Genomic DNA, 27,546 nt, shown 5'->3' with positions numbered 1-27,546 from the left:
GCAACAGAACATCATTGGCCATTGTCTACAGCCCCCAGCTAAAACCTCTTCAATGCATCATCAAGGATCTACAGTCTATCCTAGATGACAATCCCTTAGCCTGCTTCCCTAAGTCAAAAAACAAATCTCACTTTCAGGCAACCCTCTTCTCCAGCTACAACATATGTTCACCACCAACCACACCCCCCCGCAACAGAAATACTCACTCAAGAACCAATCTTAGCAACAAATCCTGTTGACAACTGCATCCACACATCTAGCTTAGTGACACCATCATAGGACCTACACACATTAGCCATTCCATCAAAGGTTCATTCACCTGCACATCTATTATGATAAATACCTTCTTGTGCTAGTAATGCCCCTCTGCCATGTACACTGGACAAGCCAAACTGTCTGTATGCAACAGAACAAATGGATACAAACCAGACATCAAGAACAGCAACATACCAAAACCAATAGGAGAACATTTTAGCTTCCCTGGACACAAAGAAAAAAAAATCTAAGTCTGTAATTATGAGGATGGCAATTTTCAAAACAGGCTGAAAGGTGAAACGGTTGAGCTGGAATTCATATGCAAATTTGCCACCATCAGAATGGGTCTGAATAGGGGTATAATAGCATAGTCGATTAACTGATAAGCAAAAGTTTATAAGTTAATGCTATAGACTACACACATTTCCCTCTCCTTCCTGCTCCCTACCCAACCAGTTCTGACTCACACCAAGTGTGGGACCTACCCCCGCTGTGGCTCTGCATTTAATGAGTATTAGGAGCTAGGAGGCAGGCAGCCTGGCTCAGTTCCAGTTCATGCTGGGTGCAGCTCAGGCAGGCCCCATCCCCTTGCAAACAGAGGCTGCTGCCACACTGCTGCTTCTTTATCAGGAGCAGCAGCATAAGGCAACAAGCAGCTGGTCTGCAAGAGGAGATGGTTTTTAAACTGGCTCCCCTTGTAGATTGGCTCCTGCCTGGCACCCCTCGCTGCTGCTGGCCCCGCCCTAAGGGACTACAGAATAGTCGACTAACCGATAAGAATTCGTGAGGTCATTCGACTATTCAGTTAACCGATATTTAACATCCCTAGTCTGAATAGGGATTGAGAATGGCTCACTCGTGACCATAAGGAATTTTCCACTTTAGGTATTCTCACCTTCTTATCCACCTCCACCCGGATTAAATTAGCTTAAATTAGCTGTGATTTAACACTCCCATCTCTGTATCCCTACTATCCGTTTCCTTTGTCTTTCACTTCATGCATCTGATGAAGCATGTTGCAGCTCACAAAATCTTATTCTATAATAAAATTGTTAATCTTTAAGGTGCCACTGGATTCTTTGTTGTTCTTGCTAAAACAGACCAATGCAGCTACCTCTGGAACCAGTTACTTGGTAGCAAGTCCTTCCCTTGGTCACAGGTTTAAACATTGTGCTAGTTCTTAAAGCTAGGACCTGGTTTTCAAAAGGTGCTGAGCATCTCTTGCTCCCATTTACTTCATGGAGTGGAATTTAAAAGACCTCAGCAACCTGGAAGATCAAGCCACTAGTGCCTAATTAGTAAACATTAATTCTTGCACTCTAGGTACTGACAGATCTGATTTCTACAGCAATCTCTTAATACTTACAAGTAATTTTCTGTGGAAAGAAACTGGGTATGAAACAGTCACTGAAGTGTCAGCCATAACATTAGCTGTACAAATAAGCAAAGTACTTGTAGCTATCCCTCATCCACATACTCTCTGAATCACACAGTTGTCTCAAGGATAATGTTTGCAGAGCTTTGCCAACTTGCAGATCAGTAACCCTTCCACAAACCTATTTCTTCATTTGGCTTATTTTTAAATTAATGCCATTTAAAAAGATGTTAATAGGAAGCTGCAGTACCAAGTTTCACTCTGTCTGACAGGCAGCTTCCCTCCAAGCAGACATGGAGCTTGGGGTGTGCGGGGGTGGGGGAGAAGAGGAAAAGATTATTTGGTTAGACAGTCCTAAATATGGGAAAATTCCTTGGGATAATCATATAAAAGCATTAAAGAGAGAGATGAGTTTGGCAAGACATCTTACTCAGACTCTGCCCATAATGTCTAAGCAATTAATTCTGTATTTTGGATTCTATTTAGTTAGAATCTTTAATGCTAGTAAGAGGAACTACACTACAGCAAGGCTGGAACGCCCCATAAGCATGTTTTCCATTTCCATTTGTTTTCCACCTGTTGCTGCAGTTAAGATCTGTAACACAATTCTCAATGTATGTACGTACAATAGTTAGAAATAGTCATTCTGATCTATAGCACATAAGCACACATTAGGGAGCGCTCGCATTAAGCACAAGGGCCGTGTCCAGACTCAGGGTTTTTTTCGGGAAAAGTAGCCTTTTCCCGAAAAAACTTCCCCTGCGTCCAGACTCAAGCCGCATTCTTTCAAAATTATTTCGAAAGAACGCGGCTTTTCTTTCGATGGCGGTAAACCTCGTTTCACGAGGAAGAACGCCTTCTTTCGAAAGTTCCTCTTTCGAAAGAAGGCGTTCTTCAATGTAAAGAGGCCGTCTTCGAAAGAGAGCATCCAGACTCGCTGGGTGCTCTCTTTCGAAAAAGCGGATTTCCTCTATCGAAAGATCCGCCTGCAGTCTAGACGCGATCTTTCGAAAGAGGCTCTTTCGAAAGCATCTTTCGCAAGAGCCTCTTTCGAAAGAAGCCTGCAGTCTAGACATAGCCAAGGAGTGTATATTAGGCCATTCTATTAGGCTATCACCAGGCAAACTGAAATGCATTTTTTCCAGACAGTTTTGCACCAGGATTTTTGAAAGCAGGTAATTAGTCTCGATTGTGTTTTGCTGGTCTCCAAGAGAGATTGTTACTGTCAATATGACCAATGACCCATGAACTAAATGGCTTTTAACTAGTCTTGATGCAGCAGACTAGACTGCAACGGCTCTGAAAAGCCATTACTATCTATAAAGTGAATATGCATTTCAAGCAGTCCATAATTATGCATTTAGTTGGTCTGTAATTAGAGGGCAGTAAGCAGATATGTAATTAGGAAATTTTTAAGTATATGTTATGCAGTTTCCTTTATTTGAAGTGCTACCTTAATATCACTAAGGAAATTCAACACAATATACAAATAAGTGGAAGTTTTATATGACTTTTAAAATATAGTGGACATTTTTTTAAATCCTAGTGTTAGGACAGTATCATCATCTTGTTTTTAATGCACCAACTATTATTTTGAATTGCTTCCAGCTTCCTTGGGAAACTGCCAGACAACCTACCACCAGGAAAGTCATTAGAAGACTAGCCCTTTAGTAGTCCAATGAACTTTATACTGTTATTATTTCTGTTCTTCCAATGGCTCTAAATTTTGTTATTTATCATTTTCTCCTCATGTCTTGAGGCAACAGCTAACAAAATGACTAGTCATCCTTAGTAGTTAACATACACAGTATTAAATAAGAGCATGAGTTCTATTTTCTGCCTATAGCATTCTTTCAAATGCAGCAGCAATAGCACTAAAGTATTTTAAGTTGAACTGCTGAAAATACAGATCCAACTGCATCTCCCACTGATGCATGAGAGCCCTGATGTTAGTCTGTTTGAGTACTCCTTATCTCAAGCTCCATTGTCAGCAAACATCTATATTTGTTAAGCAAAAGTGAATTAAAAGCACTTTCATTACTTTAATAGATTTTCCGATTCATTTACAGCATGCAACATCCTCACAGAAAGCCAGTTTACAAACTGAGCTATTTTTGGTGTTAAAATCCATAGTGTGTGCATCAACGTAAATGGAAGGGCTGATCTCTACAATGGCTGCAAATGGACTCAACTGTAAATCCGAAAAATAGAAGTTAAGCTACTATAGCAAAAGATTACCGTACCCACAATGAAAAGTGACATCTAGTAATTACTGTTGCACTTTTGTGGAAGATCAAGCTAGAAAGGAGGAGGATCATTTGATAGCAAAACTTTCCTACCATTATGTATTAGATATTTTCTACCTTCTGTATCTATATGCATCTCCAAAAGTTTTCAAGTCTTCAATTAACTGTAGCCCAACACTTTTCTCTAGTATCATTCTGGTTTTACAAAGGAGGAAACTAAGGCAGAAAATATTAATGGCTTCTCAAATAAGCCAGTAGCAGAGGCAGATACAGAACCCTTAGCTAACTTCCAATACGGTCCTTTAGCCACCAGATATTCCCGCTCTCAAAAAATAAAAGTGGTCACCAATGCAGAGGAGCCAACAGCCTCCATGGGCCCTTGCATGGGGGAGAAGCGGAAAGAACTGTGCGCTCCTGGAAAAGGCGGGGCCTCAGATGGAAATGGCAGGGCCCAGAGCGCACACAGTGCCAGCCCCCAAACAGTCCTCAGTGTCACTTGGAATGCCCCTCCCCCACAGCCTTTAGGGCTCCTCTAGGCTACGCTAGTGTCGAAAGAGGATCTCACTTCGCAAAGCTTTTGAAAGTCAAAGTAGTTTAGACGCGGCTTTTTCGGCAAGTCCCCTCCTCTCTTCCCCCCGCTTTGTCAAAAAGCCACTCTTCCTCAAAAAATGAGGTTTACACGACTTTTCAACAAGGGAAGGGGGCTGCCAAAAAAGCCGCATCTGAACTACTTTCACTTTCAAAAGCTCCTCTTTCGAAAGTGAGATCAGAAGATGATCCTCTTTTGACACTCTAGCGTAGTCTAGATGAGCCCTTAGTGCTGCCTAGAGCACGCCCTGCAGCAATAATCAAAAAAGAACTCGGAGTTCCACCCACTACCACTACTGCAGCAGTGGCGGAGATGACTGGGAGCCCTGAGCAGCTCTGAAACACTGAGCCCTGGGGTAGTTGCCTCTTTTGCTCCCCTGCCCCCCCATTGGTGGTCCTGCACCAACTGCATCAAGATTTTATGCAACTAAGAACAATTTTGCAACCCAGAAGTATGTTGTTTTATTTTAAGAAAACTTTTTAGAAGTACCTTTGCTAGGATACCAGTTCTCACTGCTTTGGTTTTTTTTAATTCTGTCTAGAAGAGAAGTGAAGCTTCCTTACATACAGTATCAGTAGGTAGCTGATTGCATTCTCCTCTGCTTTTCAGGCCTTAGTAGAGTATTACACTGTTTGGTTGCAATGCATACGAGAGCTATTTTCAGTCATGCATACTACAATTGTAAAGAGATGTGCACCTCAGTCAATACGCTATACTAGGGATGTAAGGTAGTAGTCAACTACCAAGGGAGTAGTCGAGTTGACTACTCGCATTCACCCCCCCGCCTTACTGCCTCTGTATCATAGGCAGCAAGATGGGGGGGGGAGGAGCTAGCTTAAAAGCCAGAACCCCTAAACACCGTCTCAACAGTGCCACCTGTCTCTCCCTGCCCCTGCACTGCTGCTTCTATTAGAGGCAGTGGGGAAAGAGGGAGGCGCAGCGGCTGCCACAAAGCAGCTCCTGTCCACAGCCAGGCTGCCGTGAACATGGACTGCTTCACAGCAGCAGCCCCTGTCTCCTGGAGGTCCCAGCTTCCCACTGGGACCCCTCCCCCCTCATGGACAGGTGCTGCTGCCAGCTGAGCAGGCAACATGGCTCAGTCCCAGCTTGCACCAGGTGCAGGACCAAACCCCACTGTGGCTCTGCAATTTAAAAGGCAGTAGGAGCCTGGCAGCCAGCTCTCACCCTCCTACCCCCCTGACTGCCTTTTAAGGTGCAGAGCCGCAGCAGGGTTTGGTCCCAAACCTGGTGTGAGCTGGGACTAAGCAGGGTGCCTATTGACTACTCAGTTAAATATCCACCTTTTAAACAACCCTATACTACACTAATTTTTAGAGACTGATAAGTCAGAATTTTTTTGGCAAGAATAAGTACTTATTCCCCACTCCCCTGCACCAGTTCCTAGTACAGGGTGGGCAATAAAGCAGCATCTGATCACCAGGGTTAGCCTGTCGTGGGTTGCTGCCACTATATTTATCTGCACCTCCACAGATACAGATGATTGCAGCTCCCACTGGCCAGGAATGGCAATCTGCAGCCAATAAGACCTGTGATCCCCCATACCTGCAGCAGCAGTGCCCTTTAGCACCCCCTCCCCCCTGCCTCTAATAGAAGCAGCAGCACGGGGGGGAGGGGGGAAGGGGGGGAGGGAGACTGTTGAGACAGTACTATGGGGATCTTGCTTTTAAATAGGTAAATATGGGGGTGTGGTGGCCTGCCAGGAACTAACGCTGGCAGATTGGTATTTGCCCACCCCCAATCTCGTAGCTGAACAGGAGCCACAAACAGCATAAGGGCAACGTAAGTAGCCCTAGCGTGTCTTCCATTACAAACTCTGGTGCAGTTACATCCTTCAAAGGTTGCTTTAACTTATGCCAGGGGCTGTTTGAGGCTCCACAGGAGGCCAGAATCCAGGGAGCATGATGGGTCTTTAAAGCCAGCCTGTTCCTGTGTGTTGTAAGGCCTCTGAGCAAGGCACAGTAAAACTCCAGTGGTCTGGCATCCAATGGTCCGACACTCCTGATGGTCCGGCACCATCTGGAACCCGGAAGTGCTGGACAATTGGAGCTGCTCTGCCCCCAGCTTCCCCGATTCAGCCACTGTTGAAACTAACCAGCGGCTGACTCTGGGAATCCCAGGGCAGAGCAGCTGGGGTGCTGCTGGGTTGGTCCCTCAGTGCCGAAGGGCTCATCCCCCCCACTGCACCTCAGACCCCTCATAGCCCCCCCCCTTCCAATAGTCCGGCATATTTGATAATCTGGCACCCCCTGGGTCCTAAAGGTGCCGGATTATTGTAAATTTACTGTATCAAGAAATATAGGAAACTGTCGGTCCCCCAAAGTTTGCGATCATGGGCTTTGTTACCCAATAGAAACCACTTACCCGATTATGAAACTTGGCACTACGATAAGACTTCTGTGACAAATTGAACACGGTGTAGTGGTCAGCATGTCGTGAATCTAAGAATGTCCGCACATCTTCAATGTGATTCCTGAACCCCAGTTCAACGCCTTCAGCAGGAAACGACATAACTATCAAGACCAAACATAAGAGTAAGTGTGGACCATAACAGGGTTCAGAAATGGGTTCATACAGTACCAGAGACAGCATGATTTCATTTACACAAGTGACTGACACTTACCAATGATTCTTGAGGTAACATAAGAAATATCTAGCTCTCCCTTGGTGTAACTAAAGGAAAGAAAACAGGAAAGACACTTGTTAACATGCACACCTACATACAGGAGAAGACTGAGCTCAGAAGGGATACAGAAGCCAAGACAACAATGTTTCTCCACAAAAGCTCACTTCTGGTTAGGAATGGCTAACAGGTGAGAAACTACTTACCATGCTTAAGTATACTATACTATAGTTAAGTCTAAACAAGATGAAAAGCAGAGTTTTAAAATAGGGTACGTCTACACTACAATGTTAATTCGAACTAACTTAGTTCGAATTAGTTAATTCGAACTAAGCTAATTCGAACTAACGCGTCTAGAACTAAAAACTAGTTCGAATTAGCGTTTTGCTAATTCAAACTAGCGCGTCCACATTGAGTGGACCCTGAACAGGGCTTAAGGATGGCTGGAAGCAGTGCCGGCAGGGCATCAGAGGAGGACTTAGAGCGTGGAGATGCTGTCTCAGGCTAGCCGAGGGCTGCACTTAAAGGGTCCCGACCCCCACCCCGGACAGACAGTTCTAAGGGGTGCCCCGCTTGCAAAGCAGTCCTGGCTTGGATTGCCTGGAGTACCCACACTGGGCACATCACACCACTTGGCCATCCGCCCGGCTGCACTTGCCGCAGGCTGCCATCTGGGGAGAGGGGGCAATCGGGGGGCTGCAGGAGAGCTTCCACCCCCAGAAGCCCGCAGAGCCAGCCCAGTCCTCCCCATCGGGGGCTCGTACCCCATTCCTCCCTCACCTCCTTCCACTTACCCTTCCCTAGCCCCCCTTCTTATTGATGTACAAAATAAAGATAACGTTTCTTCCAACATTGACTCTGTCTTTATTGAACAAAACTGGGGGAGACTGGGAAAAGGAGGTGGGAGAGGGGAAGAGAAAGGCTGGGAGAGGGGAGGGCAACTAACACGATCAGGGGTTGGGAACAGGTCCCAGATGAAGAGAGGCTACAGAGACTGGGACTGTTCAGCTTAGAAAAGAGGAGATGGAGCGGGGACAGGATAGAGGTCTCTAAAAGCAGGGGTTGGGTGGAGAGGGTGCATTCAGAAAAGTTCTTCCTGAGTTCCCATAAAGAAGGACTAGAGGACACCAAAGGAAAGGAATGGGTAGCAGGCTTCAAACTAGTAAAAGAAAGTTGTTCTTGACAAAGCAAATAGTTAACCTGTGGAACTCCTTGCTGCAGGAGGCTGTGAAGGCTACAACTAGAACTGAGTTTAAAGGGAAGTGAGATCAAGTCATGGAGGTTGGGTCCATGGAGTAGTCTTAGCCAGGGGGTAGGAGAGGTGTCCCTGCCCAAAGTTTGTGGAAGGCTGGAGAGGGATGGCACGAGACAAATGGCTTGGTCACTGTCTCCGGTCCATCCCCTCCAGGGTCCCTAGGGTTGGCCGCTGTTGGCAGACAGGCTACTGGGCTAGATGGACCTTTGGTCTGACCCAGGACGGCCATTGTAAGCTCAGGGCTCAGGGTCGGGGGTCTCAGTGGACCCCCTTGATTTTCATGCACACCTGCTCCTGGGTGGCCAGGCTGGCAGCTCTCCTGCCCTAGACGGCCACTTTCCTGTGCCTAGTGCGGAGATCGTGGATGAGGTCCACGATGTCTGCACTAGCCCAGGAAGGTGCCCGCCTCTTGCGGTCCAGGGCAAGCTCCCGGGAGCCGCCAGCCTGGTCCCGGGAAGAGGGGGTGGGCTGGGGGACATCGGGTGGGTGGCTCTGTGCCGTGCCAGGTGCAGGGTCTGCTGGATGGGTGCTGGCAGGCTTGCACCTGGCACGGGCACTGTAGGCAGCCCGTGCCCCTTTAAGGGGTCCGGGGCCGGGAGGGGGGCATAGAGTTTCCCTGGTGTTGGCCAGAGTGTCCACCAGGGAAACCTGGGGAGGGCTAGCCTCCCACTAGTTCGAATTAAGGGGCTACACACCCCTTAATTCGAACTAGTAAATTCGAACTAGGCTTAATCCTCGTAAAATGAGGTTTTCCTAGTTCGAACTAAGCGCTCCGCTAGTTCGATTCAAATTCGAACTAGCGGAGCGCTAGTGTAGCGGCTATGAATGTTAGTTTGAACTAACGTCCGTTAGTTCGAACTAACATTGTAGTGTAGACATACCCATATTTCTTTCCAACAATGGCTTGAACTATTCTGATTTTTATACCCAGCTGTCTTTACCCCATTGCATGCTTCTTTTCAAAAGAGCATCCTCCACTTTCCATTATTGGGAGCTACCTTGATTCCAATTTCTAATGGAAATTTTTAAGCTCCCTCCATAGTCAATCACTTCCACAGACACCTGAAAGCCTCTTTGAGGATCATGAGCTATGCAGTGCTCTGCAAACTCAGGTGAGCCCAGAATACACAGAGCACACCACAAGGCGGCACCAGAGCACAGTGCATAGTCCAGGTGTGGTCAGCAGCAGTGACGAACTGCCTGTGCAACAAGTCAACTGAACAGATAGCACTCAAGAATGGATTTAAGGATCGGAACAAAAAGAGGAGCTGTCTGCATAGGGTAGAAGCGGGATTGCATAAGGGAAACAGAGCGGAAGAGAGACTTGGAGAAAAGAATGGCTAGGAAAGGCCCACCAGGAAGTTCAGGATCTGACGTTGACTCATCCCAAGGTTACATATTTTGCTTTAGGTGGTCTTAACTTCATTTAAACAATATATCCAATTATAAGACCAATTCAATCATGAAAGTCACAAACACTCTTAAGTATTCTAGATAAACTGGTCTTTTCCCAGGTTCTTTGTCCAATGCCAATTAGGGACAAAATAGTTTCCTCCCCACTTACATCCTGCAGCTAAAATATTGGTTTTGCCTACATGGAGACGCTCTGGTAGTACGATACCTGGCAACAGATTGCATAACTTTTGAAGAGGTATCTTTTAGTGTGTCTTTCAGGTTGTCCTTCAAGTTGCTGAAGAGTCTCCCTGCTCCTCCTTTCACCATATCTAGCAAGCCTCCTGCATAGGTGGATTCCATGTCTGGCGAGGATGCCCCTTAAAAAATAAAAACAAACACACACAGCCGGAGATGTCACTCATTCAGAATAACAAACATACTGCCATCAGGCATTCTGGTTTAGCCTCATGATAACACAGCCCAGTGCTTTACTTAAGATCAAGGAAAAGGCTATTCTCAGAAGTCTCCAGTAAAATATGAATTTCAAAGCCCTCTTAGCCAAGGTGAAGGTTTTTAGAAGTTGCTAGTGCCATGTGCAAGGCACCAGGCTGACAGTTTGTAACAAAGGAGTGACCAAACTGCAGCCCCCAATTTTCCACCTACCAAACAGGGGAAGGAGCTTGGAACTTCTGCCCCGCAACAGAATGACGGGGTAGGAGCTTCTACCAGATAAAACTGCCACCCGAAAGAGTTGGGAAGGTTGAACCTATAAATTGTGCCCTCAACATTTTGAGTCACATACCCCAGGCACATTCCCCCTCTTTTCTTCAGTGGCCTCTCTCAAGCTCCCAGATGTTAGTCACAGACTCTCCATGCACAGCTAACAGCAGGGAGATGCAGGGAGGGGTATTTTATCCTTGGGAAGAAGCTGCAGCAAATGCAACTGAAGCATCTGAAGCCCTAAGCCCGAGCAGGTGCCTCCCACAGGGCTGAAACTCCAAGATATCCTCCCTTCCCCCTCAGCAGGCACCTCCTGCAGAGCTGAAATGAGCCCCAGCACTTCTTAGGATTGTCATGCATTGCTCAGTCATTAAGTTTGGTCTATAGACTAGGCAAGTTTGGTCTACAGCATAGACAAGAGCAGTACAAGCTATGCTACTTTTTGTCTCAATCAACCCTCAAGGTGAAAGCAGAATTCACTTTCCATCAAGGTTGTCCTTCCTGTAACTGACTTCTCTACCATAAAAAGGCAACAATCTTTTGTACAGGTTAAAATACAATTAGACAGCAATTCTCTTCATAGCTGACATAGTCACCAGCCTGAATGCATCTCAGAAATGAAAGGCTCTGTCTCCCAATTACCAATCCCTGAATATCTAGTCTCCTAGGAGAAATACAAAGCAATAGCTTTTCTATTCTCTGCCTTCCACCCTCCTAATACACACACAACATGCAAGAGGGGAAGGCAGTAGACATTCCTTGACATTCCTTTTCTCAAACAGGGCATCTTAAGAGTGGAGATAGTCAAGAGTATATGTTCCTGGCAATATCTGTTTTCAAGTCAGCAAGGGCAGGCTTGTCAATTTTATTAGGGGATGAGGAGAAGGGACATGTTTGTGACTTTTTGACAAAGAAAATGTAATCTCTTTGGGCAATTAATACAGTTTGCTGAATAAACATATGGGCCCTGCCCCAATCTGGACCAGGGCCCATTATGCAATGTCAACAATAATAAAAAGGCATGTCTTCACAGTTATAAACTTATGCTGCGAAACCAATATGATGGAGGAGTCAGCAACCTATGGCTCATGACCCAAATATGGCTCTTTTGGTCATCCCCGCTGCCCCCATGCCAGAGTCCAGGGATGGTTTGGCTGCTCCTGGGGCCAGGGCTGCAGCAACAAGACCTCAATTGGGGCCCAGCACTCATCTAGCTGCAACGTTCTGTCTCCAGCCCCGATCCTGGGACAGGCCCCGTGGTCCCACTCCCATCTAACTGAAGAAAGGGATAGTGGAACACCCCATCCCCTGCTGCAGCATGGGTAGGAGGTGAAGTTGCAATTCTGGCCCAACCCCTCATCCAGCAGCAGAAATCCCATTAAATAAAGTCTGTGAATACAAGGTTTCATTTATGCTGCTATTAATATTAACGGACATGGTGATTAAGTTGCATAGTTTCAGTCATACAAATAGCCATTCTTATACTGTTCTTTGTTTACCGCTTGTTCTGAATTTTGACGTAGTTTGGCTCTAGGATTTGAAAACGTTACTGACTCCTGTTCTACATTATTCCTGACAACTCATAGCTTTCAGGTCTATTGGTAATTTTTGGTCATGCAGTATTATATACATTTATGCAACTCAGGTTAACATATACCTATGTTGTGCTCCTGTACTGATCATAAATAGTACTAAATCATCGACAGTCCAGTTACTAGATTTACTTTGTAGACATAGTTTCCACTTTGCTATAAACCACCAATCCTACATCCCTATTTAAAAAAATAATTTACACAACACTTGTTTAAAATCTAAACAGTAATGGAGTCTGTGTAATGAACCAATAGATCCTATAGTTTGAAAGCTATGCCTTTATTCAAGTTAGCCTATGGTACAGTGGTAGTTTCAGAACAGCTAGAATGCAATCCATACAGCAGCTGTAAAAGTAAAGACTAGTTACCTATATTTTGAAGTCTTCTCGCTAGGAGAATTGCAATACTCCACAAACTTTACCTGTGCTTCTTGCTGTCTTTGTAAGGTACTACACTTGATCTATTACTCCCTTCCATCCTACACACTTCTAAAGAGCCAAGTCATATGGTAGTGAAAGGCTGATTACATAAGGTGTTCACTGTAAGTTGAAGTATGTGACATACAGGGGAATAAGGAAGAATAGTGGAGAGCAAACACCATCTGATATGTCTAGCATATGAAGCAAGAAAGTGGGAGTCAGTCTTTGTACTCAAATATATATTTTTTTCCAATTCACTTTGGAGAGAACTGAAGTGAGATAGTAGAACACATGGAAATAGAAGAAGAAGCTGAAAATAAGTGGTAATTAATTAAGTGTAGTTGCTAAAGGAACTGCAGGAACACGTAGAAAAGGATGACATACACCCCTTTCAAAAGAAGTGAAAATGCAAGAGTTAGAAAGTTAAAGCCTAGAAAGGGTGAGTGTGTGTCTGTCTAATGCGAATATAAATTCCATTTTTCTTGAAGAGATCAAGAAAGTCAAGACTGATACAACAGTATCATCACAATAAGTCCCTATGTGCTACAAGTACATATGGTGCTGGAAGAGAATATAGAAAGAATCTCAAGATGTTGCCACTGAAGAGCTGAGATAGCGAGTATCAAGCAACTGGGGGCACAAAACCAAAAGTGAAGTTGCAAGGACAAGCAGTTATCACAGTTATCCATCCTACACACATTGAGAAGCCTACAATACACCAGCACTTGACACAAAACCTTGGTAGTTACTGCACCGGATATCTTCTAGCCAGTGAATCTGAAGTGTCTTCTATGATCTGACAGATAAAGCAAATTTTTAATTACAAGATACTGTGCAGATTCCTCAGACAATTTACAAGAGTACAGAGTGATATTTCATTCCAGAGAGAGCGTATTTTAAAACTCTCTCTTTCTACTGCACATTATTCTCCAATTATTGAGCATGTATATTTGGCAACAGCTCCTCTGTGCCTGGCAAACACTTTCCCAAAGCCATGAAAAAACATAAAAGCAATGAAAGCCAGAACAAAATCAGTATCACTGAGCAGAAGTGATGGAGCATCTCAGATGCTAAGAAAACAACAGACTGAAACCAGGGAATTAATCCATGACAAGAACAGGACTGCAAAATTATCCACTCTGTTCAGATAATGTCGGCATAACCATTTCTTTCTACACAAATCCCAGCTTTTTTGCCTTGTTTAGTCTACACATGCTACTAGTGGGGCAATATTTTCACAGTACAAAAAGAGAAAATTGATTCTGCAAGTGCTGACATTGAGTTATTAAAAAAAAAAAAACCACCAACAACATTAACTATACCATGCCAGGATTTAGCCGAGCTATATATTGAGAGAGAAAAGGTGGATGAAGTAATGGCTTTCATTGGACCACCTTCTGTTAGTGGAAGGGAAAACCTTTTGAGATTCACAGAGCTCTTTCACCAACTGAGGTCTGAAATTATATACCACTGCCTCTCTTGCTGCAACCCATCAAGCAAGTCTAGTGTTAACTACTATCATCATTGATTGGTTAGCCACTACTGAGAGCACACTGATAATATAAAACAGGATATGCGAAAGAGACACCTTCAAAGGCTGCTTATATCATGCATATAAACCTCAGTAACCATCAGTAGACATAACATCCCCCGACCACTATCCACAAAACTTTGTTTCACTCTGTCAATGAAGAAATCAATAGAACCTCAGCAGTAATGTATCTATACTTTCACTTTCCTTTTAAAATTTAAATTTAAATCAAGAACATTTCCAAGGCAGGAATTAAGCAGATTTAAAAACAAAACCACATACACACACCAATTCACAACCTATACTAAAACGTCATTTGATTATGGTTTTCAAAAATGTTAGAAAAATTATCAGTAGCCCTGGTATAATTTTAATGAAGCCAATCAATAACCAAGGATCATAGTCAAGTTTAAAAGAACACCTCTCTATATAGCTGCTGCCTAGACACCAAAGGGAAGGATTCAGAGCTTACAGCTTAACATACAGCTCAATGGATAGGCACACGGGCTTGGAAGGGATGCACAGTTTGAAACTAAGTGCTCTTTTAGCATTCAAGAACCACCTCTATTCTCGGAACCCCCAAGAATCCAACTTAATTAATATATGACAATAAAAATATAAGCATCTTCCTTAACATGTGAATGCAGCAGGCACAATTGGTATTGTTGTTGGCATAGTCTGTACATTACCAGTGTGGGAAACTAGGCTGCTACACAAGATTATAAGGGGGCCATTCCCACCTATGGTTGCCAGGTGTCCAGTATTGAAACAGACAGTCCAGTATTTGAGCTTTCTGTTCAGGGAACAAATTGAGAAAATATAAATGCTCTGTATTTTCTAAATAAGATGTAATGTAGATTGTGATGCAACGTCAAGTGTGTCCAGTATTTTTGTTGAAACCATCTGACAACCCTATTCCCACCCAGGAAGGAGCAGTTGCAGTGCAATAGCCCATTTGCTTATGCTTTAACAATATTAAATTAAAACCCAAGAATCGAGATGTGAAATTCAGTGTTAATACCTGGCAAAGTTCTAATGTGCAAAGGTCACTGGTAGAGCTGAAACTAGAGTCAGAGCTGCTGGCTCTGATTCAGTGCTCTATGTACTAGAACCTGAACACAAGGTTTTAGTTAACACTTCTTATATAGTGTTTGCAGTTTGATACTAGTGACCTAGAGGATAGAGATTAATTGCCTATATTTTGTTAAGAAGTTTTTTCAAGCACATCACCTTCACCTGTGAGAAACCCAGTATTCTAGGGATGCATGCACTGGCAGCAATGGGTGTAGGGCTAGGACACTTTCCCATTTCATTCATGGCTTTTTTTCTTATGCCTCAGGAAGAAGCCATTGAGCAAACAAGCATTTAAAATGCACTTGTCAACATCAATATTCAGTCTGTCTCTTGGAAGTTTGCAAAGACAGCATTTAACTTGAAGTGGAGGTAAAGGCAGATATGCAAAGTCAGGAAACTAAGCCCATCAAAGTCCTTCATCCAGACAACTAACAAGCCAAGAAGTCTTCTAGTCCTTTAAGGCAAACAGTAGTGCAAAGGAATCAAGTTTACTTCAGCTCACCAACATCATGGGGGTACTCGCTATGCTCCATAACACACTTCCCAGCCCAGGACTATTCCTCTTCCTTGCAGTTGGTCTCTCTGCTCCCTTTTGAGGCAGACTAAACAGAGTCAATAGGGATAACCCCACCCTGCTCTCTTGCAGATTCCTGCAACAAGAGCAGGCAGCTGTGTTCCTTGCAGCAAATTAACCCTTTCCTCACCCACTTCCCCCAAAGAATCAGGAATGTCCTTCCTCCTAGCGCAAATCTTGTCCACTTCAGAATGGGAAGGGAGAGATCTTTTAAATTACATCATACTCATGGATAAGCACTCCATTTCAGGGACATTTTAGCATTAGCAGTATCCAAATAGGGAGTTACTCCACCAGAAGCACAAGAATCCCCTTCATTGTGTCTTAAATATCACAACAAAACTTTAACAAGGATCTCGCAGGCACATGCTCAGGAAAAAAAGTATCTTCCAGTTTCCCCCTAGGAGTGGTGACTCTATAAATTGAGGGCAGAGTCTATGTCAGATGTACTGTGGCAAAATAGACTATCACTCAAATCAGAGCAGAAACTATAGATAGATTCCAAAACATGCAAGATTTCCATTTTCTTCTCAACATCAGTGCTGCTTTTATGCTCCAAGTATCAAATACTCCAGTGACTATACCCCATGTTAGCACTCTGACACTGTACTTAGAGGAGCTCACCTAGCTCATCAGCTGACTTTGCACAGGTGCTTCAATTCCCAAAATTCTGGCTTTTAAGCCACATTTTCCCCAAAACACTTCAGTTTACAGATCTTGTTTTTCCCTCAAGTTGTTACCATAGCAGCTTCTGGGATGTCATTTGAGTTTTGTTTTTAAACAAACTCTTAAGACATACAAACATCTTTATAATTATGAACCTGCACTTTACTTCAAAGGTAATGTTAAGACACATGACAACTTTGTGATATATGCAAGAAGGAGTCTAATCCTGCATTCCCTATGTCCCCATAGCTACTAATACAACCACTGAAGTGCTTCAGTATCAGCCCCTTTTTTAAGGAAGGGAAAAGTTAAATTATGACTTGTTCAAGGCCAGAGGAAGTATTAATAAGGATTAGAAGTGAGGATTTCCTAACTCACTCCTTCCATGCTTATTGCATTTCAGCAGAGATTCTCAAATCATGTGATGAATATTAATGGAAACATACAAACACATCATACTTAAAATGTGAAGGTGGCTGGTATTTGTAAAGGACACTCCTTTGCACAGGTGACTCCTTTCAGCCTCTGATAATGGATAATATTAAGTGTTGAATTTGTCAAATATACTTGCAATAGTGGCCATCAAAATCTAACAAGTGTTAGAGATAACCCTTTACCCAGGCCTGCTTATAACTGCAAACTGGAAATGAGCTGTTATAGCTGTGCCCCTCTGAGATTCATCTAATTTAAATGAGACACTTAAAGCACCAAAGGGTATAGTAGATTCATAAATGGTCTCACTCACCTGGATGAAAGTGACTTGCAAAAATCCCTCAGACATCCAGGATAGATTAGAGCCTAGATCCTAACCTCTTCCTAAAGAATTAGGAAATTTGAAAATAGAAATATTTAAGCTGCAGCTTTTGCTCCTTTGATCCAATTGTCCTTTTAATTTTTTCTTTAATTTTTCAGTATTGTTGGGTTCCCTAGAATGCTTCAGTGTACATAAGTTGAAACATGTGCTGCTCTTATAAAGCAATACCTGGGAGAGACAGTCCCTCTCAGAAATGTATCCCATGAGTAAGCTGGCTGTGACAGAGTAGATCAGCAGAGTACACTAATCAACTCCACAGATTTGCTAGATTTCATTCCTGTACTTCTAATAAACATCATCAATCCCTGCAAAGTGAACTTTTAAAATGGTCCATCTTTTATAGCTCCATGATGTAGCAACTTAGCACTGTTCGAGGGGCAGCCAGCTAATAAGCCAACAGCCTGTGGTTGCTCTGCCATGACTGGTTATGTGAAGGAATTTGCAGATGATACCAAGCTGGGAGGGGTTGCGACTGCTCTGGAGGATAGGGTCATAATTCAAAATGATCTGGACAAATTGGAGAAATGATCTGAGGTAAACAGGAGGAAGTTTAATATAGACAAATGTAAAGTGCTCCACTTAGGAAGGAACAATCAGTTTCACACATACAAAAGGGGAAGCGACTGTCTAGGAAGGAGTATGGCAGAAAGGGATCTAAGGGTTATAGTGGACCACAAGCTGAATATGAGTCAGCAGTGTGATGCTGTTGCAAAAAAAGCAAACATGATTCTGGGATGCATTAGCAGGTGTGTTGTGAGCAAGACATGAGAAGTCATTCTTCCGCTCTACTCTACGCTGGTTAGGCCTCGATTGGAGTATTGTGTCCAGTTCTGGGCACCGCATTTCAAGAAAGATGTGGAGAAATTGGAGAGGGTCCAGAGAAGAGCAACAAGAATGACTAAAGGTCTAGAGAACGTTACCTATGAAGGACGGCTGAAAGAATTGGGTTTGTTTATTTTAGAAAAGAGAAGATTGAGGGAGGACATGATAGCAGTTTTCAGGTATCTAAAAGGGTGTCATAAGGAGGAGGGAGAAAACTTGTTCATCTTGGCCTCTGAGGATAGAACAAGAAGCAATGGGCTTAAACTGCAGTAAGGGAGGTTTAGGTTGGACATTAGGAAAAAGTTCCTAACTGTCAGGGTAGTTAAACACTGGAATAAATTGCCCAGGGAGGTTTTGGAATCCCCATCTCTGGAGATATTTAAGAGTAGGTTAGATAAATGTCTATCAGGGATGGTCTAGACCATATTTGGTCCTGCCATGGAGGCAGGGGGCTGGACTCGATGACCTCGCGAGGTCCCTTCCAGTCCTAGTATTCTATGAAGTATTAAGTGCAAGGAACAGTTATGTTGCACTGTGGTCCAGTGTAGTGTTTCCCAAAGTAAAGTAGAGAGCATACTCCAAAACTCTTGAGCTATGTCTATGCTGCCCCCATTTTGTGCAAAAAATATGCAAATGAGGCAAAGCATGGAATATCATTTTGCCTCATTTGCATAATTAATTAGGTTCCATTTTTGCGCAAGAGGCTTTTTTGAAAGATCCTGTACTCCTAATTTTTTTTTGAAAAAGAGGTATGTAGTCTACACATACCCTTAGAGATGCTATGGCTACACCCCTTCAGCAAGAAGATTGTATGCATTTGCTTTTGTAAGTGGATGGCTTCACTATAACTGAAGTATGTTTAATGTTACTTACGGGACACACCAAGGTCTAAAACACATACAGACCTGGTATTCAATGAAAACTTAACATAATACAGCACACCCATCCTGCATCAGTGTGTGGTCTGTAAGGGCTGAATTGCCAGTTGTAGTGCTACATGAAAGATCCATACATTTGCCATGTAAATTGTGGCACCAGAATGCTTCAGTTGCTAAAAGGCTGTGAATCTGAAATAGAGGAAGAATATGGTTGTACTTTTAGGAAAGTAGAGGAATTCAGGCTGCAAGGGTGTAGAAATGGCTTAAAATGCTGTTGTTCAGCAAATAGGATAGCGTACATTGAAGCCAAACTTAACATATGCAAACCTTAGGATGTTGCTAGAATTCAGGTTTCTTACTGACGTCAATGAATCTCCTCAGAGTCCTACAATGACCACACACAATTATCCACAGTAGCCAGGTATGTGCCTAATGATAAAAGTTTCAAATACATTCATGGACAGTTATACAGCTTGGGTACATTCGACAGATTACAGAAGAGCCTGCAGCTCATGTTTGTATCTTGTATTATGTCACCCTCCAGACTGGCATTCTTTATGCAGTTTCTATTACTGCCTCTTTGTCTGTTTCTTATGCTAATTATCTATTTAGAAAATAATAATTATTTTTACATTATTTTCCTGCCCCTGTCACTCTATAAAAGCTTAGCAGAATATTTCCTTTCCATTCAATATTTGATTAGCTAGAGGCTCCTCAGTCATTACCATTTTCTAATGAATTTAGCTTTCCCACATTCTCAAGACCCTTTATCCTTCCATTTTTAAACTTTACAGTCTTCCAAATACTGTAAAATGGCCAAACTGCACAATGCTCCAAATAAAGGAGCAACATTTTTTTCTTTAAACACTGTTATAGTCTCATGGGATTGGTGATCTAATCATCTCTCTATTAGGGATGTCACTGGTTAAATGGTAAGCATCACCCTTACTAGGTAATTCTTACAGGTTATCTAGTAGCCTGGCCAGGCTGGGGCTGCTCCAGTCTGGCTGGGCCCACCACACCATGAGATCCCATTTAAGTGGTTAACCAGTTAAATTATCCAGGAAAGATAACGGAGCAAGTACTGTAATTAAGGAAATCATCTGCAAACACTTGGAAGATAATAAGGTGATAGGGAACAGCCAGCATGGATTTGTAAAGAACAAACTCTGCCTCGGGCTTCCAGTAGTCAGCCGCTGGTCAGTTTCAGCAGCGGCTGAATCTGGATGCCAGTTCCGACTTAAGTACAAATTCGACTTAAGTACAAACCTACAGTCCCTATCTTGTACGTAATCCAGAGGCTGCTTGTACTGTTCTTTTATATTTACTGTTTAAGTTTTCATTTGCCCTTTTCTAAGATGCTTCCTTGTCAGGAGAGTGAGTGGGTCATTGGTGGATGAGGTCTAGTGATCAGAGTCAAAATGCCAGTGCCCAAAGTTAAGGCAGAGTCAGAGCCAGTGCCAGTGACTGGAGCTAAAGAACGGAACCAAAATTAGCGTCCAAATTCCAGAGGCAAGGTTTCAGACAGAGTCAGCACTAGACATCAGAGCTGAGCATCAGAACTCAATTATCTGGAGACAGCAAATTCAGGACTAGTGTGAGGTGGGGTGCAGGGCACATCTAGGCTGGAATAAAGTGAGATGCACATAAGGAGATATTGAGCAGCTCTGGTCCTGTGGAGGTGCTTGGCTAAAAGAGCAAACCACCTGACTGCCTCAGCCAATCATATGGTTCTGTTATAACTAGCTGTGCTCATTAGTTGCCTGATGACTGGACAGATGCAGCTGCAGGACCTCATTCCTGACACTCATGGCTTCTCAGGGAGTCAGTATAGAAGATACATACTCTGGGACATCTTTACACCTGGTATGTAAAGCATGTGTGAAAAGTGGATGTCACAAAGTTCTCTGCCATACTTCACTGCGCCTCCCCTTACCCAAGTAGTACCCAATGAGCAATAACCTTTTATAAAGACCTGCTTTTAAATTGATGTTTTCAATACATCTTATAAACCTTGTTAGTTACGTATGCAATATAATATTAAAAACTTTCTTGAAATCTCAGTGAAGTGTCATTGCTTAATTCTTGAGTCTTTACTGTCACTGTGAGAAATTTATCAGAAATACTCATGATTTCTTATTAATCCATGCCATCTTCCGCAGTCTGTACTTTTCCAGATGATCTGTTTTGTCTCTAATCAGAGAACACAGAAACTTTCCTTCTCTAAGCTCACATATGCAGCAGGTATTCTGTGTCACCCCTTGATCCTCTCTTAAATACACCTGGGCTATGTCTACACGGGCACGTTCTCACGCAAAAACTCTTTTACGGAAGAGTTCTTCTGCAAAAACTCTTCCAGAAGAGAGCGTCTACACTGGCATGTGCTTTTGCGCAAGAGCATCCATGCCAGTGTAGACGCTCACTTGCACAAGAAAGCTCTGATGGCCATTTTAACCATAGGACTTTCTTACGCAAGAAATTCATGTTGCCTGTTTACACTGGCCTCTTCTGGAAGAGCTCTTGTGCAAGAGGGCTTATTCCTGAGCGGTAGCATCAGAGTTCTCGCGCAAGGAGCCCTGATTTTATACATTAGAATGTCAGTTTACTTGCGCAAGAACATGCGGCCAGTGTGGACAGGCAGCAAGTTTTTGCGCAAGAGCGGCTGCTTTTGCGCGAGATCACACCAGTGCAGACACAGCCATGTATTTTTAGTGTTTCTTTAGTTTGTGTCCTCTTTTTGCCAGTGAGGAATCTGATGTCAGTTACAGTTTCTTTGATATTAGCTGCAATCTCTTTGCTTTTTCTGGTTTGTCCCTTGCATCTGTCTCAGTTTTTTAAATTCTTTCTACCACCTCAACTTTCATCTCACCCTTGTGTCTATAAATGTATACACTGCTGTCACTATGTGCATTTTCTGAATGTTTCAAATTTATCTCATAGCTGAATGTATTGGAAACAATGAATATGCCTATTAATTGAGTCTAAAAGCAAAACAAAAAAATGCAATTTAACTCATTGGTCTAGGGGAGAAAACATTACTTCATGCTACCTCCTTGTCGCTATTACAGGACAGTATCCCATAATCTTCTGCATCACAGAAAACAGGTTGGGAACTGCCTTTCTATGTGCTGCTGATACTGTATGTTGCCATCACACATTCTGCAGTAGCAGCTCCGAGTTCTCTTTGCATTCTGCCAAACTGCATTGGAAGATAAAAAGCAAGTCCAGGATGATGTAATTCTGATCCTGCTTGCAGGAAAAATGTTTCTGTGGACCTGCACTGGCTGAGGGATGGAATGAGTCCAGATATATATGAAATGCTAAAGAGGGTGAATGAAAACCTACAGCAGTCCCATGGAACAGATGCCTTCAATGCTGGGATCACAATAGTATGCCATGGGTGAACTGCTGCTTCTGGCCCTGGAGGAGCAGCACAGTGTGGTGAGACCATATTGTACTGGAGTCCTGGGATGATGACCAATTTCTACATAACTTCCAAATGAAGAAGCAGGCTTGTGCAAACAGCCTGATCCAGTACTAGCTCACTCATTTTTTGGAAATACGTAACACTTCAGAGTAAGAATGTGAATGGGTTAACCAGTAAGCCTCATCCTTAATGGTTAAAGGAAGATGGTTAATCACTGGGGGCTGCTTCAGCCCCATGGGACCTGTCACAGCAAGCCAGGCCAGGCACACTGGAGCAGCTCCTGTTCACCGCAGGGGGGCCACTCCAGCCCGGCCTCCCCCACACTTTTCCATTTAAAACATTTAAGTGGTCAAATATTACTTTTAACTGGTCATCAAATCCAGTCCCCTGGATTGTCCTTATTTCCCTTTTTATAGATGGGTACCACATTTGCCCTGTTCTAGACTTCTAAAATCTCTCCCGTCTTCCATGACTTTTTAAAGATGATAGATAATGGTTCAGATGTCTCCTCAATCAGCTCATTGAGTATTCTAGGATGTGTTTCATCAGGCCCTGGTGACTTAAAGGCCTCTAACTTTTCTAAGCAATTCTTAACTTGTTCTTTTCCTAGTTTAACTTTTGAACCTACCTCCTTTTCTCCAGCATTCATTATTGTAGGCGTCCAATCACCACCAACCAATCTTATTAATGAACACAGACAGCTCTGCCATTTCCACATTTTCTGTTATTTTTTCCCTCTTCATTAAGCAATGGTCCTACCCTGTCCTTGGTCTTCCTCTTACTTCTAATATTTGTAGAATGTTTCTTGTTACTCTTTACATCTCGAGCTAAAACGAGCTCATTTTGTGCCTTCGCCTCCCTAATTTTGCCCCTACGTATTTATGTTTTGTGTTTATATTCATCCTTTGTACTCTGACCTAGTTTCTACTTTGTATAGGCCTCCTTTTTAATTTTTAAATCATTCATGATATCCTGGTTATGTCAGGGTGGTGTCTTGCCATACTTCCTATCTTTTCTATGCAGAGGAGTAGTGTGCTCTTGTACCCTTAATAACATCCCTTTGAAAAACTGCCAACTGCCTTCAATTGTTTTTCCACTTAGTCTTGCTTCCCATGCAAACTTACCTACCAGCTCCCTGAGTTTACTAAAGTCTGCCTTCCTGAAATCCATTGTCTTTATTTTGCTGTTCTCCCCTCTAAGAGTTAGAATCATGAACTCTTAACATTTCATGATCACTTACACCCAAGCTACCTTTCACTTTAAAATTCTCAACCATTTCCCTCAACCTCATTTGTTAAAAAAAAAATCTAGTACTTTCTCCACCTTCTGAAATTAAAAAAAAAAGGTCTTCAATACATTCCGAGAACTTGGTGTCCTGTTCTATTATCAATCAATTCTAGCTTCACATTTGCAGTCCTAGAAGGTGCCTGGGCCAACTCATTGTAGAATGGGCATATGTTTATTAGGTTCCCTTCTGGAGTGATTGTTGAGTACTTCACCTGATTCATGTGCACCCAGCAGTGGGCTGGAGTCTAGTGAATCCTGCCTCTTCCAACCTTTATAAAATAAGTTAGAGGAGTATGTTCCTGCTGTACCAAGCAAAGCTGTGGAGGACAGTGAACAGTGACCACACATCCATCAGAACCCAAATGTGCGCGAGGGACCAGAGGTAACTGTTGGATCATGATCCATGGTCGCCTGTCCTGATCTCCCTGAGTTCCTGGGAGAACTGATCTGAAGTGCTCAATGCAGGTTGCTGCAATCTTAGCAATGGAAAGTGGGGAGGTCAACCCATGCCTTTGGGTAAGGGTCAGGTGGTAAGGAGTCAGGTGGTAAGTAAAAAGATGAATGCATTGTGGGAATAGCTCAGGAGGACTATCAATACCCATAATCTGGCACACATTCATTGGCCATGTCCACACAGCACTAGTATGTACTGATATGAGGCCACCCCTCATGCATGTAGCATCTGTGCTGTGTGCTGTAATTCAGAAACATGCTTCAGCGTTTCAGATATGGGCAATTGGGAGGTTATGACACATGAACATGTGCAGCAGTGTACAGTCACAAGTTCACATGTAGTCTTTCAGGACACATACTTGCATGAATGAGCTCTGTTTATTATGCAATTATGCTAATGTACAAAGGCTATGTCCTATCCGTAACAGTGTGTGCTAGTGGCTAAAGTACTGTACTGGGAACTGGGACATCTCAGTTCTAATTCTAGCACTGCCAGTGGTCTATTGAATTACTTTTGACAATTCACTTTCCACTCTCTGTGCCTCAGTATCCACACCTCTAAAATGGGATTAATGATACTGACCTCCTTTTGTAAGGGACTTGAAGATCTACCAATGAAAAGTGCTTCTTATAAGGAGTCTAGTATTAATTTCCACATGTAATTTGTCATCACTTTCTTTCAGTGTCAAGCTCCCCCTTCATGTAAACATTCAACACTATACTTTCTATGGATAATCCCTATATTTGCATATCTACTATATATTTGAGAGAGTTTGTCTGTCTGTCCATCTGTCTATCTCTGTTCAAGAACTCCTCCTAAATGGTAAGAGAGAGGACCACCAAATTTGGTACACAGCTTCCTCTTATCATAACTTAAAGCAAGGTAAGGGTTTGGTTGTGCCAGGAAAATGGGATGCACCTGGAATGGGATTGCTTCTCATAAGACCACAGAAAAAAAGAGCTCAGACAGAATCACCAGGCAGGAAAAGGGGCTGGCTGGAGGTGTCCCCCCCTAGTCTGGGACTGTCCCAGCCTCAAGCCTCCCGTCCCCCAGGTGCCCTCTAAGGAGGGCAGGGGGCTAAAGTTCCCCCCACCCCAATTTGTACAGGAACATTGCTGGCTGTTCCCCTTCATAAGGGAGTGAGGGGAAAATGCAGTTTGCTGCATTCTTCACTCTGCCTGGGGAGTGCAGGGGACAGATGACTCTGAACCTGCCCCAGCTGGGGGACATGAACTCTTCCCTTGGCTTTGCCCACGTGGAGCTGCATCAGCCATGGAGAGGTGCTCCTCACCTGGCCGCAAGCTGCTGCAGTGCAAGAAAGCTGGGATAGCCTCTCTTCCCAAGGCAACCTGCATATTGAACCCATCATCCCAGCCCCAGCCCTGAGTGAGCATTTAAATGAAGAATGTATACTTTCATTTTATTTTCCAAAAAACCAACAACCCCAAAAATTGAATTAACAATGCCAGCTAAATCTTCTAGTATAGTTATAAAACCAACACAGAATGACTACATTAAGTAGTTTTGTATTAATAAAGCCTTAAGGGTTTATCAGACTGCGTACATAAAATCTTCATGAAAATGTTGAGAACTCTAGGAAATATTACTGCTGTTTCTGCAGAACTTTACAAGTTTGCCTTATCGTCTAAACAATATCCTTACCAATAAGCAGATATATTTGAAGGGAGAGGTACAAAATAGCTCAGTGTTACAAGTGACCTGGGCAAAACATCAGCATTGTGAGTAATTTTCCTCCTTCCTCCCCTATTGATCAGTCACGTTTATTTATACCAAATGAAAGATTTTCCTAGTTTGTGAAATTTACATTATGGTTAGTAAAATGTGTTGGTAGTTGAAGTGATTAAATGCTGACACTTGCTGAAGCTACATAACTTGCTTTCAAAGTTCACACTAAAACTGAGAAAAAAAACATCAAGCAAAGCTACTGCAACATCACATGCAGAAAGAATCTGGCCATGCTATTCACTGTTCAAAACAAAGAGGCTTATGAAATGGAACCTTCTCTTTGAAAAGTGCAGAGATACAAAACAAAGCAGACATTGTCTGAGATGCTCGATCTCATTGCCAGTGATATGGAGATGTCTCTCTCCTGACTCAGTCAGGGGTAAGCACCAACACACAAGGCTTTGATTTGTGGGCATGCAAATTTAAAACAGTTACAAGAAATCCTGAATTTATACTTACAATAGATTTTAGATCATTTTCAGATTATGAATAATTTAAGAATACTGCACAAGACCAATGTGAGCAGCAATTTCATGTGTTTAGTTAGGTATGTTCTTATGATTACTTTCATATGTGTGTGTTTACCAAACACTCATATTCTTTCAATATTCATCTTGTTGCTTCGGCTATGTCTACACTGCCAGGATTTTTTTGGCAGAAGATATGCAAATCGTACTCTCATTTGCATATCTTCGGCGGATCCTTTTTTGCAGAAGAGGTTTTGCCGATAAAAAGCCCAGAGTAGACAGGGCCATTTGTCAGAAAAAAAACCCTTTTTTGCAAGATCCCTTATTCCTCAAAAAAATGAGTTTTACAGGCTCTTGCAAAAAAGGTTTTTTTTTCCCAGCAAACTGGGGCTTTTTATCAGCAAAATCTCTTCTGCGAAAAGAATCAACAGAAGATATGCAAATGAAGAGCGATTTGCATATTTTCTGCCAAAAAAACAGCAGTGTAGACATAGATTTCAAGAGAGCTTTATTACGCACGTCACAGCAGAAGCAAGAAACTCACTTTATTCCTCCATTGCTTGATACCCATTCTCCAGCCACCTATAAACTCTTCTCCATATTTCATACCAGATATTATTTTTGTATTCGCTTTATATTTTCTCTCTCTCCATTTCTGCTCAAATTTTCCATTGCTAATTTTGACTTTTTTGTCCTCTTTCTAAGTTCAGTCCTCTCTATGCCCCACTGCTATATACATCGGCCAAACAGGACAGTCCCTACGTAAAAGAATCAATGGACACAAATCTGATATTAGGAATTGCAACATACAAAAACCTGTAGGGGAACACTTCAATCTTCCTGGACACACAATTGCAGATCTAAAAGTAGCCATCCTGCAGCAAAAAAACTTCAGGACCAGACTTCAAAGAGAAACTGCTGAGCTACAGTTCATCTTTAAGTTTGACACAATCAACTCTGGATTAAACAAAGACTGTGAATGGCTTGCTAACTACAAAAGCAGCTTCTGCTCTCTTGGAATTCACACCTCCAGATCAGCTGCTAGAAGTGGGCCTCATCCTCCTTGATTGGATCCACCTGGTCATCTCCAGCCTGATCCTGGCCTGCATATTTATTCCTGCCTCTGGAAATTTCCACTACATGCATCTGACGAAGTGGGTCTTTGCCCACGAAAGCTTATGCTCCTACACTTCAGTTAGTCTATAAGGTGCCACAGGACTCCTCGTCGCCCTCTCTAAGACTGTGTCTACACTGGGAAGGTTTGACAACAAGGGTGTGTCTAGACTACATGCCTCCGTCGACGGAGGCATGTAGATTAG

At 43.0% G+C, this 27,546-nt stretch overlaps 1 protein-coding gene across 2 annotated transcripts in view; it reads right to left on the bottom strand.

The window, feature by feature from the left end:
* The window catches only part of DNAJC6 (DnaJ heat shock protein family (Hsp40) member C6), a 64,725-nt gene that overhangs the window by 25,568 nt on the left and 11,611 nt on the right, over positions 1–27,546 (bottom strand). Inside the window, exons 1-4 of one of the 2 annotated variants that reach the window (XM_075936172.2) lie at positions 15,595–16,197; positions 9,983–10,133; positions 7,107–7,156; positions 6,848–6,996 (exon numbers count right to left, since the gene is read on the bottom strand). In XM_075936172.2, the coding sequence (XP_075792287.2) occupies positions 6,848–6,996; positions 7,107–7,156; positions 9,983–10,133; positions 15,595–15,625 (381 nt within the window). In that variant the 5' untranslated portion in view covers positions 15,626–16,197. Of the gene's footprint in view, positions 1–6,847; positions 6,997–7,106; positions 7,157–9,982; positions 10,134–15,594; positions 16,198–27,546 lie in introns of those variants that run through there. The other variant, XM_075936171.2, reaches the window with a different exon arrangement.

The sequence above is a fragment of the Pelodiscus sinensis genome, chromosome 9 (genome assembly GCF_052426305.1).
Source record: "Pelodiscus sinensis isolate ZL-2025 chromosome 9, ASM5242630v1, whole genome shotgun sequence".
NCBI classification, from domain to species: Eukaryota; Metazoa; Chordata; order Testudines; family Trionychidae; genus Pelodiscus; species Pelodiscus sinensis.
This window is presented reverse-complemented; position numbering and strand designations above follow the sequence as displayed.